At 45.4% G+C, this 20,513-nt stretch overlaps 1 protein-coding gene across 1 annotated transcript in view; it reads left to right on the top strand.

Moving 5' to 3' along the window:
* Positions 1-20,513, top strand: part of pfkla (phosphofructokinase, liver a) — a 66,299-nt gene that overhangs the window by 8,659 nt on the left and 37,127 nt on the right. The window contains exons 4-5 of the mRNA XM_055871957.1: positions 16,537-16,726; positions 19,276-19,441. Coding sequence (XP_055727932.1) covers positions 16,537-16,726; positions 19,276-19,441 — 356 coding nt within the window. The remainder of the gene's footprint in view (positions 1-16,536; positions 16,727-19,275; positions 19,442-20,513) is intronic.

Below are 20,513 nucleotides of genomic sequence, written 5' to 3'. Positions count from 1 at the left end.
TATCATATATAATTCATTTGAGTTGTTTGATATATTTGTATTTTATTTGCCTTATATAAAAATATGACTAGGGCATGAAATAAAGGCACATTGTGTATTTCTAATAGGTGCTATTTACACACACACATACTGCAGTAGCCATAAGCTCACCATGGTCACACATTGTGTATTTCTAATAGGTGCTATTTACACACACACATACTGCAGTAGCTATAAGCTCACCATGGTCACACATTGTGTATTTCTAATAGGTGCTATTTACACACACACATACTGCAGTAGCCATAAGCTCACCATGGTCACACATTGTGTATTTCTAATAGGTGCTATTTACACACACACATACTGCAGTAGCCATAAGCTCACCATGGTCACACATTGTGTATTTCTAATAGGTGCTATTTACACACACACATACTGCAGTAGCTATAAGCTCACCATGGTCACACATTGTGTATTTCTAATAGGTGCTATTTACACACACACATACTGCAGTAGCCATAAGCTCACCATGGTCACACATTGTGTATTTCTAATAGGTGCTATTTACACACACACATACTGCAGTAGCCATAAGCTCACCATGGTCACACATTGTGTATTTCTAATAGGTGCTATTTACACACACACATACTGCAGTAGCCATAAGCTCACCATGGTCACACATTGTGTATTTCTAATAGGTGCTATTTACACACACACATACTGCAGTAGCCATAAGCTCACCATGGTCACACATTGTGTATTTCTAATAGGTGCTATTTACACACACACATACTGCAGTAGCCATAAGCTCACCATGGTCACACATTGTGTATTTCTAATAGGTGCTATTTACACACACACATACTGCAGTAGCCATAAGCTCACCATGGTCACACATTGTGTATTTCTAATAGGTGCTATTTACACACACACATACTGCAGTAGCCATAAGCTCACCATGGTCACACATTGTGTATTTCTAATAGGTGCTATTTACACACACACATACTGCAGTAGCCATAAGCTCACCATGGTCACACATTGTGCATTTCTAATAGGTGTCTGTCTTTATTTCACAGTCGCAGCGATTCTGATTGGGAGCCAAGCTGCAAATCCCCCACTGAAGCTGGTCCATCCAGCTGGACCCCTGCTGTATCCGGCACCACACCTACTCCCGCCCGGCCATCAAGGGGTGGTAAGCCGGCGTCAAGGAAGCGGAGGAAGGGCAGCGTGGAACCGTCCAGCGTGGAACCTGCCAGAGCGGAGGAGGACCGTTGGCACACTGTTCTTGAGGAGGATGTGGCCCCACCAACTCCACTTTTCCGCCCAAAACGCCCAGTAGGCCCTCAATTGGACCTGACTTCCAAATACACCCCCATGCAACTTTTCCAGTTGTTCTTCACCTCGGCAGTTCTTGATACCCTGGTGATGAACACTAATAGATATGGGGCAAAGAAGCAGGATAAATGGAAGGACATTTCCATTTCAGAACTGTTTTGCTACCTGTCCATGGTCATTTACATGGGGGTGGTGAAGCTGAAGAACCTCAAACACTACTGGAAAACTGCACCACTCTATCAACTGCCTTTCCCCTCAACGGTCATGTCTTGTACTAGGTTTCTGACAATTTCGCGGGCACTTCACATTAGTGACCCAGAGGTTGATAAGGACAACGAGGCGAAACGAGGCACAGCAGGGTTTGATAAGCTCTGCAAGATCAAACCTCTCTACCACGATATCGTTGAGGCATGCAAGACATATTTTCAGCCCGCCCAGAACCTTTCCATAGATGAGAGAATGGTAGCCTCAAAGGCCAGAATTGGCCTAAAACAGTACATGCGCAACAAACCCACAAAATGGGGTTACAAGCTGTTTGTTTTGGCCGATTCTGCGTGTGCATACACGTGCAATTTTTTTGTCTATGAGGGGAAGAACACTTGTGCGAGCGGTAAGGGACTCAGTTATGATTCTGTGATGCAGTTATTAGATTTCCAGCTGCTGGGGAAGGGCTACAAACTATTTGTAGACAACTTCTACACAAGCCCTACCCTGTTCACAGACCTGAGGAAGCTGGAGATGTGGGCCTGTGGCACCATTCGGACCAACCGAGTGGGTTTTCCAAAAACCAGGGTAAATGACATGCCTAAGCGGGCTGAGCGGGGTACCATGAGATGGATCCGTGAAGATGGCCTGCTGTTTGTGAAGTGGATGGACACTCGCGAAGTGGTGATGTGTTCCACTATTCACAAGTCGTTCGGTGGGGATCACGTTGTTCGCCGTTTGAAAGGTCCTACAGGCGCTTGGACTGCCAGAAATGTCCCCATTCCAGATGCTGTGAGGGATTACAACAAGAGCATGGGGGGTGTAGACCTATCCGATGCACTGATAGGATATTATAACGTCCTTCATAAAACCATGAAGTGGTACAAAACACTATTCTATCATTTCATTGACATTGCTGTGGTGAATTCCTTCATCCTCCAGAAGGAAATGGCCAAGAACTGTGGACAGCCCCCCATCTCACAGCTAGCCTTCAGGGAGCAGCTCATCCAGGAGCTTGCTAACTACAGCAAGAACACTGTAGCACCTTCTGTCCCCTCTACCTCTGTCCCTTCTGCTCCAACCAGCGGCACGCACATGCTGGATTTCATCATTGCAGGCAGGGATGTGCCTCGGGGGAAAAGGGGCACAGTAGGGCGGCTTCGTTGTGCCCTGTGCCACAAGAAGTCCCCTGTCACCTGCACCACCTGTGCTGTGACCCTCTGTTTCACACCAGAGAGAAACTGCTATGGGATATGGCATCGGGAGCGCAACATTGTGTAGAGGACAGAGTCTTCACATGATTGAACATTTGAAGTGTAAATAGTTCCCCTTGTTGTTATTTTTTTTTTTTTAAATATTCATTTTTTTCCTTGAATTTTTCAAATATATATTTTTGGGGGTATGTTACAATAATTGTTTTGTATTTTGTATATAGGTTTTGTATCATTGTATCATTGTACCAATTCGGCCACTTGGGTACATTTGGGAAACTTGTGAGGGACACCTGGTTGACCTCATGCTCAATGGCATGTACCTCACTCATTCCTGAATGTATCCATCTGAAATTTTGGTAAAATACTGTTGCCTACCTATGTTCTCATTTGAAATGATCCCCAGTATCATAACTGAATGTTTGGCCTTTCTTGTTGATTTTTAAAGATGCAACATCAGTAAAAGAACAAAAAACGTCTGTTGATTTCCTTGTATTTTCTTCTACCAGATCTATTGTGTTATATTCTCCTACATTCAATTCACATTTACACAAACTTCAGAATGTTTCCTTTCAAATGATACCAAGAATATGCATATCCTTCCTTCTAGGCCTGAGCTGCAAGCAGTTAGATTAGGGTATGTTTTCAGGCGGAAATTGAGAAAAAGGGGGGTCATCCCCAACAGGTTAAAAACCTATTTTTCGAGGGCAAGAAGGCAATACGGGGATATAGCAGCGTGTCCAGTACACCCCTGGCTTGAGCTTTTATGGTGAGGAAGGGAGAAATATATTTGAATTGATCACCTACTGTGTCAGCGGGTCAACATGGGTCTCGTTCTCTGATCTTCAGAACTTCATAATGTCTTTTCAGCATCTGGGTTGATTTCACTGTTTCTCTCCGTATACAGTGAGGGAGAGGGGACAGTGTGGGTCTCCCTCCTCCCCCTAACCGTAACCACGCCAACCAGAGGAGGGGAGGATGAGAGGGGAGGATGAGTGGAGGGGGGGGGATCCAGAAGTATTGGGACCGTAACCACGTGTCTAGTTTTCTTGCGAGTAAAGTTGTATCGTATAAATAAAAAAAAATCACGAAAGCTGTGATCATTTGTTCATTCGACATGGTGGGATCTTTTTTGAGTCAGTAAAATTAAGTATGTGAAAAATGACGGTGGAAAAGCCTTTATGTGCAAATATTGATATAATAATCATCATATCGAAGGTAACTTGGAGTCAGGCGATGATATGTTGTGTGGTTCTCCCACTACGAATCGGGAAACCATGCAGTTTATTAGGCTACAGATGAAATAACTGATGAACTTCACAGGGTGGTGATAGTGCTCAGTGATGAGCTTGATGAACTTCACAGGGTGGTGATAGTGCTCAGTGATGAGCTTGATGAACTTCACAGGGTGGTGATAGTGCTCAGTGATGAGCTTGATGAACTTCACAGGGTGGTGATAGTGCTCAGTGATGAGCTTGATGAACTTCACAGGGTGGTGATAGTGCTCAGTGATGAGCTTGATGAACTTCACAGGGTGGTGATAGTGCTCAGTGATGAGCTTGATGAACTTCACAGGGTGGTGATAGTGCTCAGTGATGGGCTGTTGTTCTAGGATTGATTTGCACTTTTCGCACCAAAGTACGTTCATGTCTAGGAGACAGAACTCCTTCCTGAGCGGTATGATGGCTGCGTGGTCCCATGGTGTTTATACTTGCGTACTATTCTTTGTACAGATGAACGTGGTACCTTCAGGCGTTCGTAAATTGCTCCCAAGGATGAACCAGACTTGTGCAACCGTTTTATTTATCGGCTTTTCATTTACTTTTTTGTCCGAAAGCCGGCAATCGCAGCCAATTGGCAATGCAGCCAGACTTATTTGCCGTTCCTTTTGCCTCATCCCTCTCAACCATACCATTTTTATGGATTTAAGTTTTTATAGTAATGTGTTAATGCTTATTAGTACCTGGAATAAGCAATTTCTTAAATGCTTTAATTGCTGGTTATGTCCCATTACACACCACAGACCAGCAAATATTCTTTACATCATCAACATATCAATCATTATAAAACTTACTGTATGACCTCTTATACACTATATTAGCCCAGCCTGACCTCTTATACACTATATTAGGCCCAGCCTGACCTCTTATACACTATATTAGGCCCAGCCTGACCTCTTATACACTATATTAGGCCCAGCCTGACCTCTTATACACTATATTAGGCCCAGCCTGACCTCTTATACACTATATTAGGCCCAGCCTGACCTCTTATACACTATATTAGGCCCAGCCTGACCTCTTATACACTATATTAGGCCCAGCCTGACCTCTTATACACTATATTAGGCCCAGCCTGACCTCTTATACACTATATTAGGCCCAGCCTGACCTCTTATACACTATATTAGGCCCAGCCTGACCTCTTATACACTATATTAGGCCCAGCCTGACCTCTTATACACTATATTAGGCCCAGCCTGACCTCTTATACACTATATTAGGCCCAGCCTGACCTCTTATACACTATATTAGGCCCAGCCTGACCTCTTATACACTATATTAGGCCCAGCCTGACCTCTTATACACTATATTAGGCCCAGCCTGACCTCTTATACACTATATTAGGCCCAGCCTGACCTCTTATACACTATATTAGGCCCAGCCTGACCTCTTATACACTATATTAGGCCCAGCCTGACCTCTTATACACTATATTAGGCCCAGCCTGACCTCTTATACACTATATTAGGCCCAGCCTGACCTCTTATACACTATATTAGGCCCAGCCTGACCTCTTATACACTATATTAGGCCCAGCCTGACCTCTTATACACTATATTAGGCCCAGCCTGACCTCTTATACACTATATTAGGCCCAGCCTGACCTCTTATACACTATATTAGGCCCAGCCTGACCTCTTATACACTATATTAGGCCCAGCCTGACCTCTTATACACTATATTAGGCCCAGCCTGACCTCTTATACACTATATTAGGCCCAGCCTGACCTCTTATACACTATATTAGGCCCAGCCTGACCTCTTATACACTATATTAGGCCCAGCCTGACCTCTTATACACTATATTAGGCCCAGCCTGACCTCTTATACACTATATTAGGCCCAGCCTGACCTCTTATACACTATATTAGGCCCAGCCTGACCTCTTATACACTATATTAGGCCCAGCCTTTGGAACGTTGGTTTCCCTAGACTATATTATAATCATTACATCCAATGGATATGAATTTTTTTATTTTATTTTATTTATTTAACCTTTATTTAACCAGGTAGGCAAATTGAGAACATGTTCTCATTTACAATTGCATGAATGAATGAATGATGCTTTAGAGCAGATGTCTGCAGCGTTAGTAAAGATGTGATCAATACATGTTGATGATTTCATTCCTGTGCTGTTTGTAACGACCCTGGTAGGTTGACTGATAACTCCTGTGCTGTTTGTAACTACCCTGGTAGGTTGACTGATAACTCCTGTGCTGTTTGTAACGACCCTGGTAGGTTGACTGATAACTCCTGTGCTCTTTGTAACGACCCTGGTAGGTTGACTGATAACTCCTGTACTGTTTGTAACTACCCTGGTAGGTTGACTGATAACTCCTGTGCTCTTTGTAACGACCCTGGTAGGTTGACTGTGCTGTTTGTAACGACCCTGGTAGGTTGACTGATAACTCCTGTGCTGTTTGTAACTACCCTGGTAGGTTGACTGATAACTCCTGTGCTGTTTGTAACGACCCTGGTAGGTTGACTGATAACTCCTGTGCTCTTTGTAACGACCCTGGTAGGTTGACTGTGCTGTTTGTAACGACCCTGGTAGGTTGACTGATAACTCCTGTGCTGTTTGTAACTACCCTGGTAGGTTGACTGATAACTCCTGTGCTGTTTGTAACGACCCTGGTAGGTTGACTGATAACTCCTGTGCTCTTTGTAACGACCCTGGTAGGTTGACTGTGCTGTTTGTAACGACCCTGGTAGGTTGACTGATAACTCCTGTGCTGTTTGTAACTACCCTGGTAGGTTGACTGATAACTCCTGTGCTGTTTGTAACGACCCTGGTAGGTTGACTGATAACTCCTGTGCTCTTTGTAACGACCCTGGTAGGTTGACTGATAACTCCTGTGCTCTTTGTAACGACCCTGGTAGGTTGACTGATAACTCCTGTGCTCTTTGTAACGACCCTGGTAGGTTGACTGATAACTCCTGTGCTCTTTGTAACGACCCTGGTAGGTTGACTGATAACTCCTGTACTGTTTGTAACGACCCTGGTAGGTTGACTGATAACTCCTGTACTGTTTGTAACGACCCTGGTAGGTTGACTGTGCTGTTTGTAACGACCCTGGTAGGTTGACTGATAACTCCTGTACTGTTTGTAACGACCCTGGTAGGTTGACTGATAACTCCTGTGCTGTTTGTAACGACCCTGGTAGGTTGACTGATAACTCCTGTGCTGTTTGTAACGACCCTGGTAGGTTGACTGATAACTCCTGTGCTGTTTGTAACGACCCTGGTAGGTTGACTGATAACTCCTGTGCTGTTTGTAACGACCCTGGTAGGTTGACTGATAACTCCTGTGCTGTTTGTAACGACCCTGGTAGGTTGACTGATAACTCCTGTGCTGTTTGTAACAACCCTGGTAGGTTGACTGATAACTCCTGTACTGTTTGTAACGACCCTGGTAGGTTGACTGATAACTCCTGTGCTCTTTGTAACGACCCTGGTAGGTTGACTGATAACTCCTGTACTGTTTGTAACGACCCTGGTAGGTTGACTGATAACTCCTGTGCTGTTTGTAACGACCCTGGTAGGTTGACTGATAACTCCTGTACTGTTTGTAACGACCCTGGTAGGTTGACTGATAACTCCTGTACTGTTTGTAACGACCCTGGTAGGTTGACTGATAACTCCTGTACTGTTTGTAACGACCCTGGTAGGTTGACTGATAACTCCTGTGCTGTTTGTAACGACCCTGGTAGGTTGACTGATAACTCCTGTACTGTTTGTAACGACCCTGGTAGGTTGACTGATAACTCCTGTGCTGTTTGTAACGACCCTGGTAGGTTGACTGATAACCTGAACCAGGTTGCAGCCACTGGTTACAGTTTGAAGTTTTTTCTTGAGTGGACACCTTAATGAAAGCCAGTCAATATTTAAATCACCCAGAAAATATACCTCTGTAATGATATCACATACATTTCACACACATGACCCATATTCACTTGGTGCTCTAAAGCAACTTCCCACAAGGCTTTAGGTGAAGCAGGAGAACCTGTAGACATGTTACTTCAACAGCATTTGACATGAGATCCTCTAAGCTGTACAGGAATATGACTCTGAATATAAACAGCAACACCTCCCCCATTGGCATTCCTGTCTTTTCTGTAGATGTTGTAACCATGTATTGCTCTCGTGAAGGGTGTTATCTTAGTGCGTTTCAGAGATAGTCACTATATGAATGTTATCTGTTACTAGCAAGTTATTGATTTCTTGACCCTTGTTTCTTAGGCTACGCTGCCTTCAGACTGTTTTTACAACGCTTGACTTTTTTCCACATTTTGTTGTTACAAAGTGGGATTTAAATTGATTTAGTTGTCATTTTTTTATCAACGATTTACACAAAATATTCTGTAATGTCAAAGTGGAAGAAAAATTCTAACATTTGTTAAGATTGAATGAATAATAAAAACGATCTTGATTAGATAAGTATTCAACTCCCTGAGTCAATACAGGTTAGAATCACCTTTGGCCGATTTACAGCGGTGAGTCTTTCCGGGTAGAGCTTTCTACGCCAGGATTGTACAACATTTGCCCCTTATTCTTTTCAAAAAATTTCCAAGCTCTGTCTAATTGGTTGTTGATCATTGCTAGACATGTTCGGGCCATAGATTTTCAAGGAGATTTAAGTCTGAACTGTAACTCTGCCACTCAGGAACATTCACTCTTCTTCGTATGCAACTCCCATGGAGATTTGGCCTTGTGTTTTAGGTTATTGTCCTGCTGAAAGGTGAATTCTTCTCCAGTGGAGATTTGGCCTTGTGTTTTAGGTTATTGTCCTGCTGAAAGGTGAACTCATCTCCCAGTGTCTGGTGGAAAGCAGACTGAACCAGGTTTTCCTCTAGGATTAGCTCTTAGCTCTATTCAGCTTATTTTTTATCCTGAAAAACTCCTCACTCCTTAACAATTACAAGCATACCCATAACATGATGCATCCACCACTATGCTTGAAAATATGGAGAGTACTCAATAATGTATTGGATTTGCACCAAAAATAACACTTTGTATTCAGGACAAAAAATGAAATGCTTAGCCATTTTTTTGCATTATTACTTTAGTGCCTTGTTGCAAACAGGATGCATGTTTAGGAATATTTTTGTTCTGTACACACTTCCTTTTCACTCTATCAGTCAGATTAGTATTGTGGGATCCTACACCCCAACCCGAGCACTCCGTTCTGCCACCTCAGGTCTCCCACCCCTATGAGAGGGCAGCTCCTGCTCAGCCCAGTCCAAGATCTTATTTTTCCTGGGATCCCAATGTTGAACTAGCTTTTCCTGAAGCTAGGACAGCAATGCCTCGCAAAGAAGGGCACCTATTGGTAAAAAATGAGGCCAATGTGAGAGGTCCCTGTGAAGCACTGGCCAGTCGGTCAAAAGAGTGGTGACAGGGCAGTGGAACTCTCAGCATATCAGAACAACGTTCAGCCTGAGGTGTGGAGGAGGAGGAGGAGAAGGAGGAGAAGATGAAGGTAGGTGGCCGTGGTTTCCAAGTTGTGGAACGCTGCGATTTGCTTTCTTAGGGTCGAAAGCTCAGTCTGATCGACAGTCCTCCGCAAGTAGGTCGTTGTTGCATTGAACATCCGGTTGGTCCACAGTGTCCCGGAAAATAGGAAACACAACTCCTACAACGCAGGAAGCATTCGCCTCCATGAGAAGAGGCCGTCCCAAATCGAGAAAATCCAAGCAGCTATCTTATTTTTATTTAACCAGGTAGGCCAGTTGAGAACAAGTTCTCATTTACAACTGCGTCCTGGCCAAGATAAAGCAAAGCAGTGCGACAAAAAACCCCATCTTCGTTAGCTTGATGGATAGCAGCTCTTTGAAAATGGCAGCTCTAGCCTTTAGCTCAGTGCGGACATTGCCTGTAATCCATGGCTTCTGGTTGGGATATGTACGTACGGTCACTGTGGGCATGATGTCATCGATGCACTTCTCAATGAAGCCGGTGACTGATGTGGTAAACTGCTCAATGATATCGAATGAATCCTGGAACATATTCCAGTCTTAGCATTCACTTCATCGGAACACCTCTGTATTGAGCACGTCACTAATACTTCCTGTTTGAGTTTTTGCTTGTAAGCAGGAATCATGAGGCTAGAGTTATGGTCAGATTTGCCAAGTAGAGGGTGAGGGAGAGCTTTGTATGTGTGGACTAAAGGTGATCTATAGTAGTTTTTTAGCCTCTAGTTGCACAGGTGACATGAAAATCACCAACCACTATGGGTGTCGCCACAGGATGTGCGATTTCTTGTTTGCGTGCTATGAATATGGAACCAAATACTATACTTTTTACTGCTTTAATACACATATTGTGAATTTTTCCAAGTACTTTTGGTTCCCTAAAATGGGGAGGACTATGTACAAAAAGTGCTTTAATTTCTAAACGGTTCACCTGACATGGATGAAAATAGTCTCAAATTAAAGCTGACAGTTTGCTCTTTAACCTTCATTTCACATCCAAAGTGCTGGAGTACAGAGCCAAAACAATAACAACAATTGTCACTGTCCCTTTACTGTTGGAGCTCACTGTCCCTTTACTGTTGGAGCTCACTGTCCCTTTACTGTTGGAGCTCACTGTTCCTTTACTGTCGGAGCTCACTGTCCCTTTACTGTCGGAGCTCACTGTCCCTTTACTGTTGGAGCTCCCTGTCCCTTTACTGTTGGAGCTCACTGTCCCTTTACTGTTGGAGCTCACTGTCCCTTTACTGTTGGAGCTCACTGTCCCTTTACTGTTGGAGCTCACTGTCCCTTTACTGTTGGAGCTCACTGTCCCTTTACTGTTGGAGCTCACTGTCCCTTTACTGTTGGAGCTCACTGTCCCTTTACTGTTGGAGCTCACTGTCCCTTTACTGTCGGAGCTCACTGTCCCTTTACTGTTGGAGCTCCCTGTCCCTTTACTGTCGGAGCTCACTGTCCCAATACTGTCGGAGCTCACTGTCCCTTTACTATTGGAGCTCACTGTCCCTTTACTGTCGGAGCTCACTGTCCCTTTACTGTCGGAGCTCACTGTCCCTTTACTGTCGGAGCTCACTGTCCCTTTACTGTCGGAGCTCACTGTCCCTTTACTGTCGGAGCTCACTGTCCCTTTACTGTCGGAGCTCACTGTCCCTTTACTGTTGGAGCTCACTGTCCCTTTACTGTTGGAGCTCACTGTCCCTTTACTGTTGGAGCTCACTGTCCTTTTACTGTTGGAGCTCACTGTCCTTTTACTGTTGGAGCTCACTGTCCTTTTACTGTTGGAGCTCACTGTCCTTTTACTGTTGGAGCTCACTGTCCCTTTACTGTCGGAGCTCCCTGTCCCTTTACTGTCGGAGCTCCCTGTCCCTTTACTGTCGGAGCTCACTGTCCCAATACTGTCGGAGCTCACTGTCCCAATACTGTTGGAGCTCACTGTCCCTTTACTGTTGGAGCTCACTGTCCCTTTACTGTCGGAGCTCACTGTCCCTTTACTGTCGGAGCTCACTGTCCCTTTACTGTCGGAGCTCACTGTCCCTTTACTGTCGGAGCTCCCTGTCCCTTTACTGTCGGAGCTCACTGTCCCTTTACTGTCGGAGCTCACTGTCCCTTTACTGTCGGAGCTCCCTGTCCCTTTACTGTCGGAGCTCACTGTCCCTTTACTGTCGGAGCTCACTGTCCCTTTACTGTCGGAGCTCACTGTCCCTTTACTGTCGGAGCTCACTGTCCCTTTACTGTTGGAGCTCACTGTCCCTTTACTGTTGGAGCTCACTGTCTCTTTACTGTCGGAGCTCACTGTCCCTTTACTGTCGGAGCTCCCTGTCCCTTTACTGTCGGAGCTCACTGTCCCTTTACTGTTGGAGCTCACTGTCCCGATATTGTTGGAGCTCACTGTCCCGATACTGTCGGAGCTCACTGTCCCTTAACTGTCGGAGCTCACTGTCCCTTTACTGTCGGAGCTCACTGTCCCTTTACTGTCGGAGCTCACTGTCCCTTTACTGTCGGAGCTCACTGCCCCTTTACTGTCGGAGCTCACTGTCCCTTTACTGTCGGAGCTCACTGTCCCTTTACTGTCGGAGCTCACTGTCCCTTTACTGTCGGAGCTCACTGTCCCTTTACTGTCGGAGCTCACTGTCCCTTTACTGTCGGAGCTCACTGTCCCAATACTGTCGGAGCTCACTGTCTCTTGTCTGTTCTCTCCCTCCCTGTCTAGTTCTGCTTGTCAGATGGTAAGTTCTTTCTGCGTGTGGTGCTGTAGCTTGTAGCATCAGTCTCTCGTCGGTAGATAAATAGCATCTTATGTTATCGTGCATTTTTATACTCTTATCAATGTTTTAAAGCAGTCGAATTCAGTGTTTTGTGTTGTTGAATGTTATACAACGGGTGGTTCTGATCCTGAATGCTGATTGGTTAAAATTGCATTCCAGCCGGTGTCTATTCCACAAGTTACCACCGGGTAAATCTATGACATTAAAATGTCTATTTACTCTGTTCCATCTGACTGCCCAATCCACTGTCTCATCAGCCCAGCCAGGCAATTTATAAACTTGAAACAGATCACTATAAAAACGTCTATCTCACATTTCTTTTAGCCTAATATTTAGTTTTCATAAGTGGAGATTTCTATAAACCTTGCTGTTTGTCTCTCCGACGTACCCCACTCCTGACACATGTTTAAATGGGCTCCCGAGTGACACAGCGGTCTAAGGCACTGCCATCTCAGTGCTAGTGGCGTCACTACAGACTCTGGTTCGATTCCATGCTGTATCACAACCGGCCTTGATTGGGAGTCCCCATAGGGCAGCGCACAATTGGCCCAGCGTCGTCCAGGTTTGGCCGGGGTAGGCCGTCATTGTAAATAATAGTTTGTTTTAACTGACTTGCCCAGTTAAATAAATGTTAAATAAAAAAATGGAAGATTTTCCAACATTGTTTCAATATTCAAATTTTATCTCCAGATGTCTTTGTCGGGATGAGTATTTCCCAGCCAGTCGAAATAATGAGTCGGCTGTCATTTTTATGCATACAGTGCATTCAGAAAGTATTCAGACCCCTTCCCTTTTTCTACATTTTGTTACTTTACAGCCTCATTCTAAAATGGATTAAATAAATGTTCCTCATCAATCTGCAAACAATACCCCATAATGACATCACAATACCCCATAATGACATCACAATACCCCATAATGACAAAGCGAGCACAGTTTTTAATTTTATTCATAAAAATGTAAAAAAAAGATACTTTATTTACATAAGTATTCAGACCCTTTGCTATGAGACACAAAATTGAGCTCAGGTGCATCCTGTTTCCATTGATCATCCTTGATGTTTCTACAACTTGATTGGAGTCCACCTGTGGTAAATTCAATTAATTGGACGATTTGGAAAGGCACACACCTGTCTATTTAGGTCCCACAGTTGACAGTGCATATCAGAGCAAAAACCAAGCTATGAGGTCGAAGGAATCATCCATAGAGCTCTGAGACAGGATTGTGTCGAGGCACAGATCTGGGGAAGGGAACCAAAGAATGTCTGCAGCATTGAAGGTCCCCAAGAACACAATGGCCTCCATTCTTTAAAAAAAAAAAATTAAATTGAGCCTTTTATTTAACTAGGCAATCCAAACCCGGATGACGCTTGGCCAGTTGTGTGCCACCCTATGGGACTCCCAATCACGGCCAGATATGATACAGCCTGGATCCGAACCAGGGACTGTAGTGACGTCTTTTGGACTGAGATGGCAGTGCCTTAGACTGCTGCACCACTCAGGAGCCCTAATTCCCCAATCCCATTTTTAAACGGAAGAAGTTTAGAACCACCAAGACTCTTCCTACAGCTGGCAGCCCGGCCAAACTGAACAATCGGGGGAGAAGGGCCTTGGTAGGGGAAGTGACCAATAACCCAATGGTCACTCTGAAAGAGCTCCAGAGTTCCTCTGTGGAGATGGGAGAACCTTCCAGAAGGACAACCATCTCTGCAGCATTCCACCAATCAGGCCTTTATGGTAGGGTGGCCAGACGGAAGCCACTCCTCAGTAAAAGGCACATGACAACCCGCTTGGAGTTTGCCAAAAGGCAACTAAAGGACTCTCAGACCATGAGAGACAAGATTCTCTGCTCTGATGTAACCTTGATTGAAGTCTTTGGCCTGAATGCCAAGGGTCACATCTGGAGGAAACATGGCACCATCCCTACGGTGAAGCATGGTGGTGGCAGCATCATGCAGTGGGGATGTTTTTCAGGGACTCGGAGACTAGTCAGGATCGAGGCAAAGATGAATGGAGCAAAGTACAGAGAGATCTTGATGAAAACCTGCTCCAGGTGCTTCAACAAAGTACTGAGTAAAGGGTCTGAATACTAATGTGAATGTGATATTTTAGGATTTTTTTTGTTTCTAAATTTGCAAAAATGTATACCAACCTGTTTTTGGTATGTCATTATGGGGTATTGTGATGTCATTATGGGGTATTGTGATGTCATCATGGGGTATTGTGATGTCATGGGGTATTGTGAGGTCATTATGGGGTATTGTGTGTAGATTTGAGTGGGGGAAAACAATTTTATCCATTTAGATGGGCTCCCGAGTAGCACAGAGTTCAAAGGCACTACAGTCACCTTGGTTCGAATCCAGGCTGAATCACATCCAGCCGTGATTGGGAGTCCCATAGGGCTAGGCTCAATTGGCCCAGCATCACCCCGGTTTGGCCGGTGTAGGCAATCATTGTAAGGTGAATGCACCAATTTGTAAGTCGCTCCGGATAAGAGCGTCTGCTAAATGACTTAAATGTAAATGTAAATGTAAATAAGAATTTGTTAATATTTTTTTGTTATTATGAATAAGGCTGTAACGTAACAAATTGTGGAAAAAGTCAAGAGGTCTGAATACTTTCCGAATGCACTTTATATACAAAGAAATGTAAATTGAAAAAAGGTCAAACAAAACGAAGTGCAGCTGGTTTTCAGTTTTTCCAGCTTTCGTTTGAAGTGACTGTGTTGGCTGTGCTGTTGGCTGTGTTGTTAGCTGACCGACCGGGTCGCGTCTCTGGCAACCGAACCGATAGAACGAACGACCAGCCGGCATGGGTAGCAACCCAAGATTTGAGTCGGAACTATATCTTGTGGAAGGATGAAATAGTATGAATAAATTAATATGGCATTAATCAAAATAACTTTTTGTAATAAATACATGTCAATTATTTTAATATGTTGGTAACCCGTTGTATAAATGTGATAATGCCCCACACCCGTGCCAATATATCCTCCAAACACCGTCTTCTCGGGCATTATCAGTTAACTGTTTGTTCTCAGAGTTGTCCTAATGCTGTGTGAAGACGGGCTGAATATCCCTCCCTGTCCAATCAATGTTGTGTTGTATAATAGCCTGTACATGTTATGTGTGGGTGCTTTCCATTGCTATGGCGCTTTCCATTCCTATGGCGCTTTCCATTGCTATGGCGCTTTCCATTCCTATGGCGCTTTCCATTGCTATGGCGCTTTCCATTCCTATGGCGCTTTCCATTGCTATGGCGCTTTCCATTGCTATGGCGCTTTCCATTCCTATGGCGCTTTCCATTGCTATGGCGCTTTCCATTGCTATGGCGCTTTCCATTCCTATGGCGCTTTCCATTGCTATGGCGCTTTCCATTCCTATGGCGCTTTCCATTGCTATGGCGCTTTCCATTGCTATGGCGCTTTCCATTGCTATGGCGCTTTCCATTGCCATGGCGCTTTCCATTGCCATGGCGCTTTCCATTGCCATGGCGCTTTCCATTGCCATGGCGCTATCCATTGCCATGGCGCTATCCATTGCCATGGCGCTTTCCATTGCTATGGCGCTTTCCATTGCTATGGCGCTTTCCATTGCTATGCAGTTGTTAACTATTAGTCTGGAATGCTGTTTTTCATTTAAAAGCTCTGCATTGGCCGTGCAGCTGTTACGATGATATGGCATCTGCAGAAGTGTTGCAGACCAGAGGTGTAGTCAAGGAAGTGAGTTTCTGTTCATACAGGATCTTCCTCCCCCACCTAGCGTCAACAAATCAACTCAACAATGAGTTCGGCATTGTTACAGAATTAGGACGGCGTACGCCGACGCGGTGCAGAGCTCGATTTGACCTCTGCCTCCGGAGGCTCCGTCACACCCTCAGACCACATTTTCCGATGAAGCATGAATTGTTTTTAAGAAATGCAACCTGTACAATTTTTAGCTAGCAAGGCAATAACCAGCAACAACGCATCAATTGGCTTTAAGTGTGAAACTATTGCTACCTCAGCCCTGCTAAATATATATGCTTTGATGAAAATGTGCTGTTTCTGTGTGCCATAGGTTGGCTGCATCTCATTCTCCTTTGCTGTAGTCTATTGTATAACATTCCATCTCCTCCATGGTGGTGGAGAGAGAGACTACTTCAGTTCACACAGGAGACCAGATAATACAGGAGAATTACACCAGATAGGACAGACTGACCCTAGCTCCCCGGCGCGTAGACTATTGCAGCAGAGATACTGGAGACTGACTGGTGTCTGTGGTCTCCTTCTGTCTCTCCCTCAGGGTGGCACGGTGATCGGCAGCGCTCGCTGTAAAGTGTTCACCACGAGGAACGGTCGCCTGGCAGCAGCCTTTAACCTGGTGAAGAGAGGCATCACCAATCTGTGTGTGTGTGGAGGAGACGGCAGCCTCACCGGAGCCAACATCTTCAGGAGCGAGTGGAGTGGACTGCTGGCTGAATTGGTTCAGAAAGGTAGCGCACACACACACACACACAGACACACACACACACACACACACACACAGACACACACAGACACACACACAGACACACACACAGACACACACACAGACACACACACACAGACACACACACACAGACACACACACACAGACACACACACAGACACACACACAGACACACACACACACACAGACACACACACAGACACACACACAGACACACACACAGACACACACACAGACACACACACAGACACACACACAGACACACACACACACACAGACACACACACAGACACACACACAGACACACACACAGACACACACACAGACACACACACAGACACACACACAGACACACACACAGACACACACACACACAGACACACACACACACAGACACACACACACACAGACACACACACACACAGACACACACACACACACACACACACACACTCACACAGACACACACACAGACACACACACACAGACACACACACACAGACACTCACACAGACACACACTCACTCACTCACTCACTCACTCACTCACTCACTCACTCAGACACTCACTCACTCAGACACTCACTCAGACACTCACTCAGACACTCACTCAGACACTCACTCTCACTCAGACACTCACTCTCACTCAGACACTCACTCTCACACAGACACTCACTCTCACACAGACACTCACTCTCACACAGACACTCACTCTCACTCAGACACTCACTCTCACTCAGACACTCACTCTCACTCAGACACTCACTCTCACTCAGACACTCACTCTCACTCAGACACTCACTCTCACTCAGACACTCACTCTCACACAGACACTCACTCTCACACAGACACTCACTCAGACACTCACTCTCACTCAGACACTCACTCACTCACTCACTCTCACACAGACACTCACTCTCACACAGACACTCACTCTCACACAGACACTCACTCTCACACAGACACTCACTCTCACACAGACACTCACTCTCACACAGACACTCACTCTCACACAGACACTCACTCTCACACAGACACTCACTCTCACACAGACACTCACTCTCACACAGACACTCACTCTCACACAGACACTCACTCTCACACAGACACTCACTCTCACACAGACACTCACTCTCACACAGACACTCACTCTCACACAGACACTCACTCTCACACAGACACTCACTCTCACACAGACACTCACTCTCACACAGACACTCACTCTCACACAGACACTCACTCTCACACAGACACTCACTCTCACACAGACACTCACTCTCACACAGACACTCACTCTCACACAGACACTCACTCTCACACAGACACTCACTCTCACACAGACACTCAGACACTCACACACTCACTCACACACTCACACACTCACTCACACACTCACACACTCACTCTCTCTTAATAAAATACTTATTCTGTAATGAGCACATTATGATTTATAGATCCTTGGCTTTTCCGAGTCATTTCACCATATTTTGGGTTCGGATATGGCATCCAGTATTTTTACACTGACTGCAGTGTGTTAGCTTGTGTGACTGTGTCTCTGTGTGTGTCTGTGTGTGACTGTGTCTCTGTGTGTGACTGTGTGTGACTGTGTCTCTGTGTGTGACTGTGTGTGACTGTGTCTCTGTGTGTGACTGTGTGTGACTGTGTCTCTGTGTGTGACTGTGTGTGACTGTGTCTCTGTGTGTGACTGTGTGTGACTGTGTCTCTGTGTGTGACTGTGTGTGACTGTGTCTCTGTGTGTGACTGTGTGTGACTGTGTGTGACTGTGTCTCTGTGTGTGACTGTGTGTGACTGTGTCTCTGTGTGTGACTGTGTGTGACTGTGTCTCTGTGTGTGACTGTGTGTGACTGTGTGTGACTGTGTCTCTGTGTGTGACTGTGTCTCTGTGTGTGACTGTGTGTGACTGTGTCTCTGTGTGTGACTGTGTGTGACTGTGTCTCTGTGTGTGACTGTGTGTGACTGTGTGTGACTGTGTCTCTGTGTGTGACTGTGTCTCTGTGTGTGACTGTGTGTGACTGTGTCTCTGTGTGTGACTGTGTGTGACTGTGTCTCTGTGTGTGACTGTGTGTGACTGTGTCTCTGTGTGTGACTGTGTGTGACTGTGTCTCTGTGTGTGACTGTGTGTGACTGTGTGTGACTGTGTCTCTGTGTGTGACTGTGTGTGACTGTGTCTCTGTGTGTGACTGTGTGTGACTGTGTGTGACTGTGTCTCTGTGTGGGACTGTGTCTCTGTGTGTGACTGTGTCTCTGTGTGTGACTGTGTCTCTGTGTGTGTGACTGTGTGTGACTGTGTCTCTGTGTGTGTGACTGTGTGTGACTGTGTCTCTGTGTGTGTGACTGTGTGTGACTGTGTCTCTGTGTGACTGTGTCTGTGTGTGTGACTGTGTCTGTGTGTGACTGTGTCTGTGTGTGTGACTGTGTCTGTGTGTGTGACTGTGTCTGTGTGTGTGACTGTGTCTGTGTGTGTGACTGTGTCTCTGTGTGTGACTGTGTCTCTGTGTGTGACTGTGTCTCTGTGTGTGACTGTGCCCTGCAGGCCGGATCACCGACACCCTAGCGAAACAGCATGATCACCTGAACATCGTAGGGTTGGTTGGATCTATAGACAACGACTTCTGTGGGACAGACATGACCATAGGCGCTGACTCCGCTCTGCATCGCATCATGGAGATAGTGGACGCAATCACTACCACCGCACAGAGGTACAATACACAATCCGTTTACATGTTAGTCACTTAACAGACGCTCTTATCCAGAGAGATTTTACGACAACACAGGTCTGGGACTGTTTGACAACACAGGTCTGGGACTGTTTGACAACACAGGTCTGGGACTGTGTGACAACACAGGTCTGGGACTGTGTGACAACACAGGTCTGGGACTGTGTGACAACACAGGTCTGGGACTGTGTGACAACACAGGTCTGGGACTGTGTGACAACACAGGTCTGGGACTGTGTGACAACACAGGTCTTGGACTGTTTGACAACACAGGTCTGGGACTGTTTGACAACACAGGTCTGGGACTGTTTGACAACACAGGTCTGGGACTGTTTGACAACACAGGTCTGGGACTGTTTGACAACACAGGTCTGGGACTGTTTGACAACACAGGTCTGGGACTGTGTGACAACACAGGTCTGGGACTGTGTGACAACACAGGTCTGGGACTGTGTGACAACACAGGTCTGGGACTGTGTGACAACACAGGTCTGGGACTGTGTGACAACACAGGTCTGGGACTGTGTGACAACACAGGTCTGGGACTGTGTGACAACACAGGTCTGGGACTGTTTGACAACACAGGTCTGGGACTGTTTGACAACACAGGTCTGGGACTGTGCATCCTATAAACAAGGTTCATACCGACATTGACAAGTTAAATTCAAGGACTTTCCGGGACTTTTTCAAGCACTTCATTGTAATTTTCCTCAATGTTGTATAAGGTATATAATTGTACATACAGGGACTAATATAGAACCCCGCCCCCCAAAATAAAAACATGCAAAAAGTGTCCAATAGAAGCAGCCACTTCATGAATAATTGTGTTTTTAGGCCTTTCCAATGCATGGATATTCAAATTATTATTTAATTCTAAAATATGTGACAGCTAAATAAATGTTTCTGTGGCTAATGCAGGCACACTTAATACAGCTGTGAATAGAGACAGCATTAAAACCTCTTAGGGATCCCTTCCCGCTCGAATCCCGCTAACGGGATTGATTTGACAACAGCCAGTGAAATTGCAGCGCGCCAAATTCAAAAACAGAAATAC

The sequence above is a fragment of the Salvelinus fontinalis genome, chromosome 19 (genome assembly GCF_029448725.1).
Source record: "Salvelinus fontinalis isolate EN_2023a chromosome 19, ASM2944872v1, whole genome shotgun sequence".
NCBI classification, from domain to species: domain Eukaryota; kingdom Metazoa; phylum Chordata; class Actinopteri; order Salmoniformes; family Salmonidae; genus Salvelinus; species Salvelinus fontinalis.
Note: the sequence above shows the minus strand (reverse complement) of the source record. Positions and strands in the feature narration are given on the sequence as shown.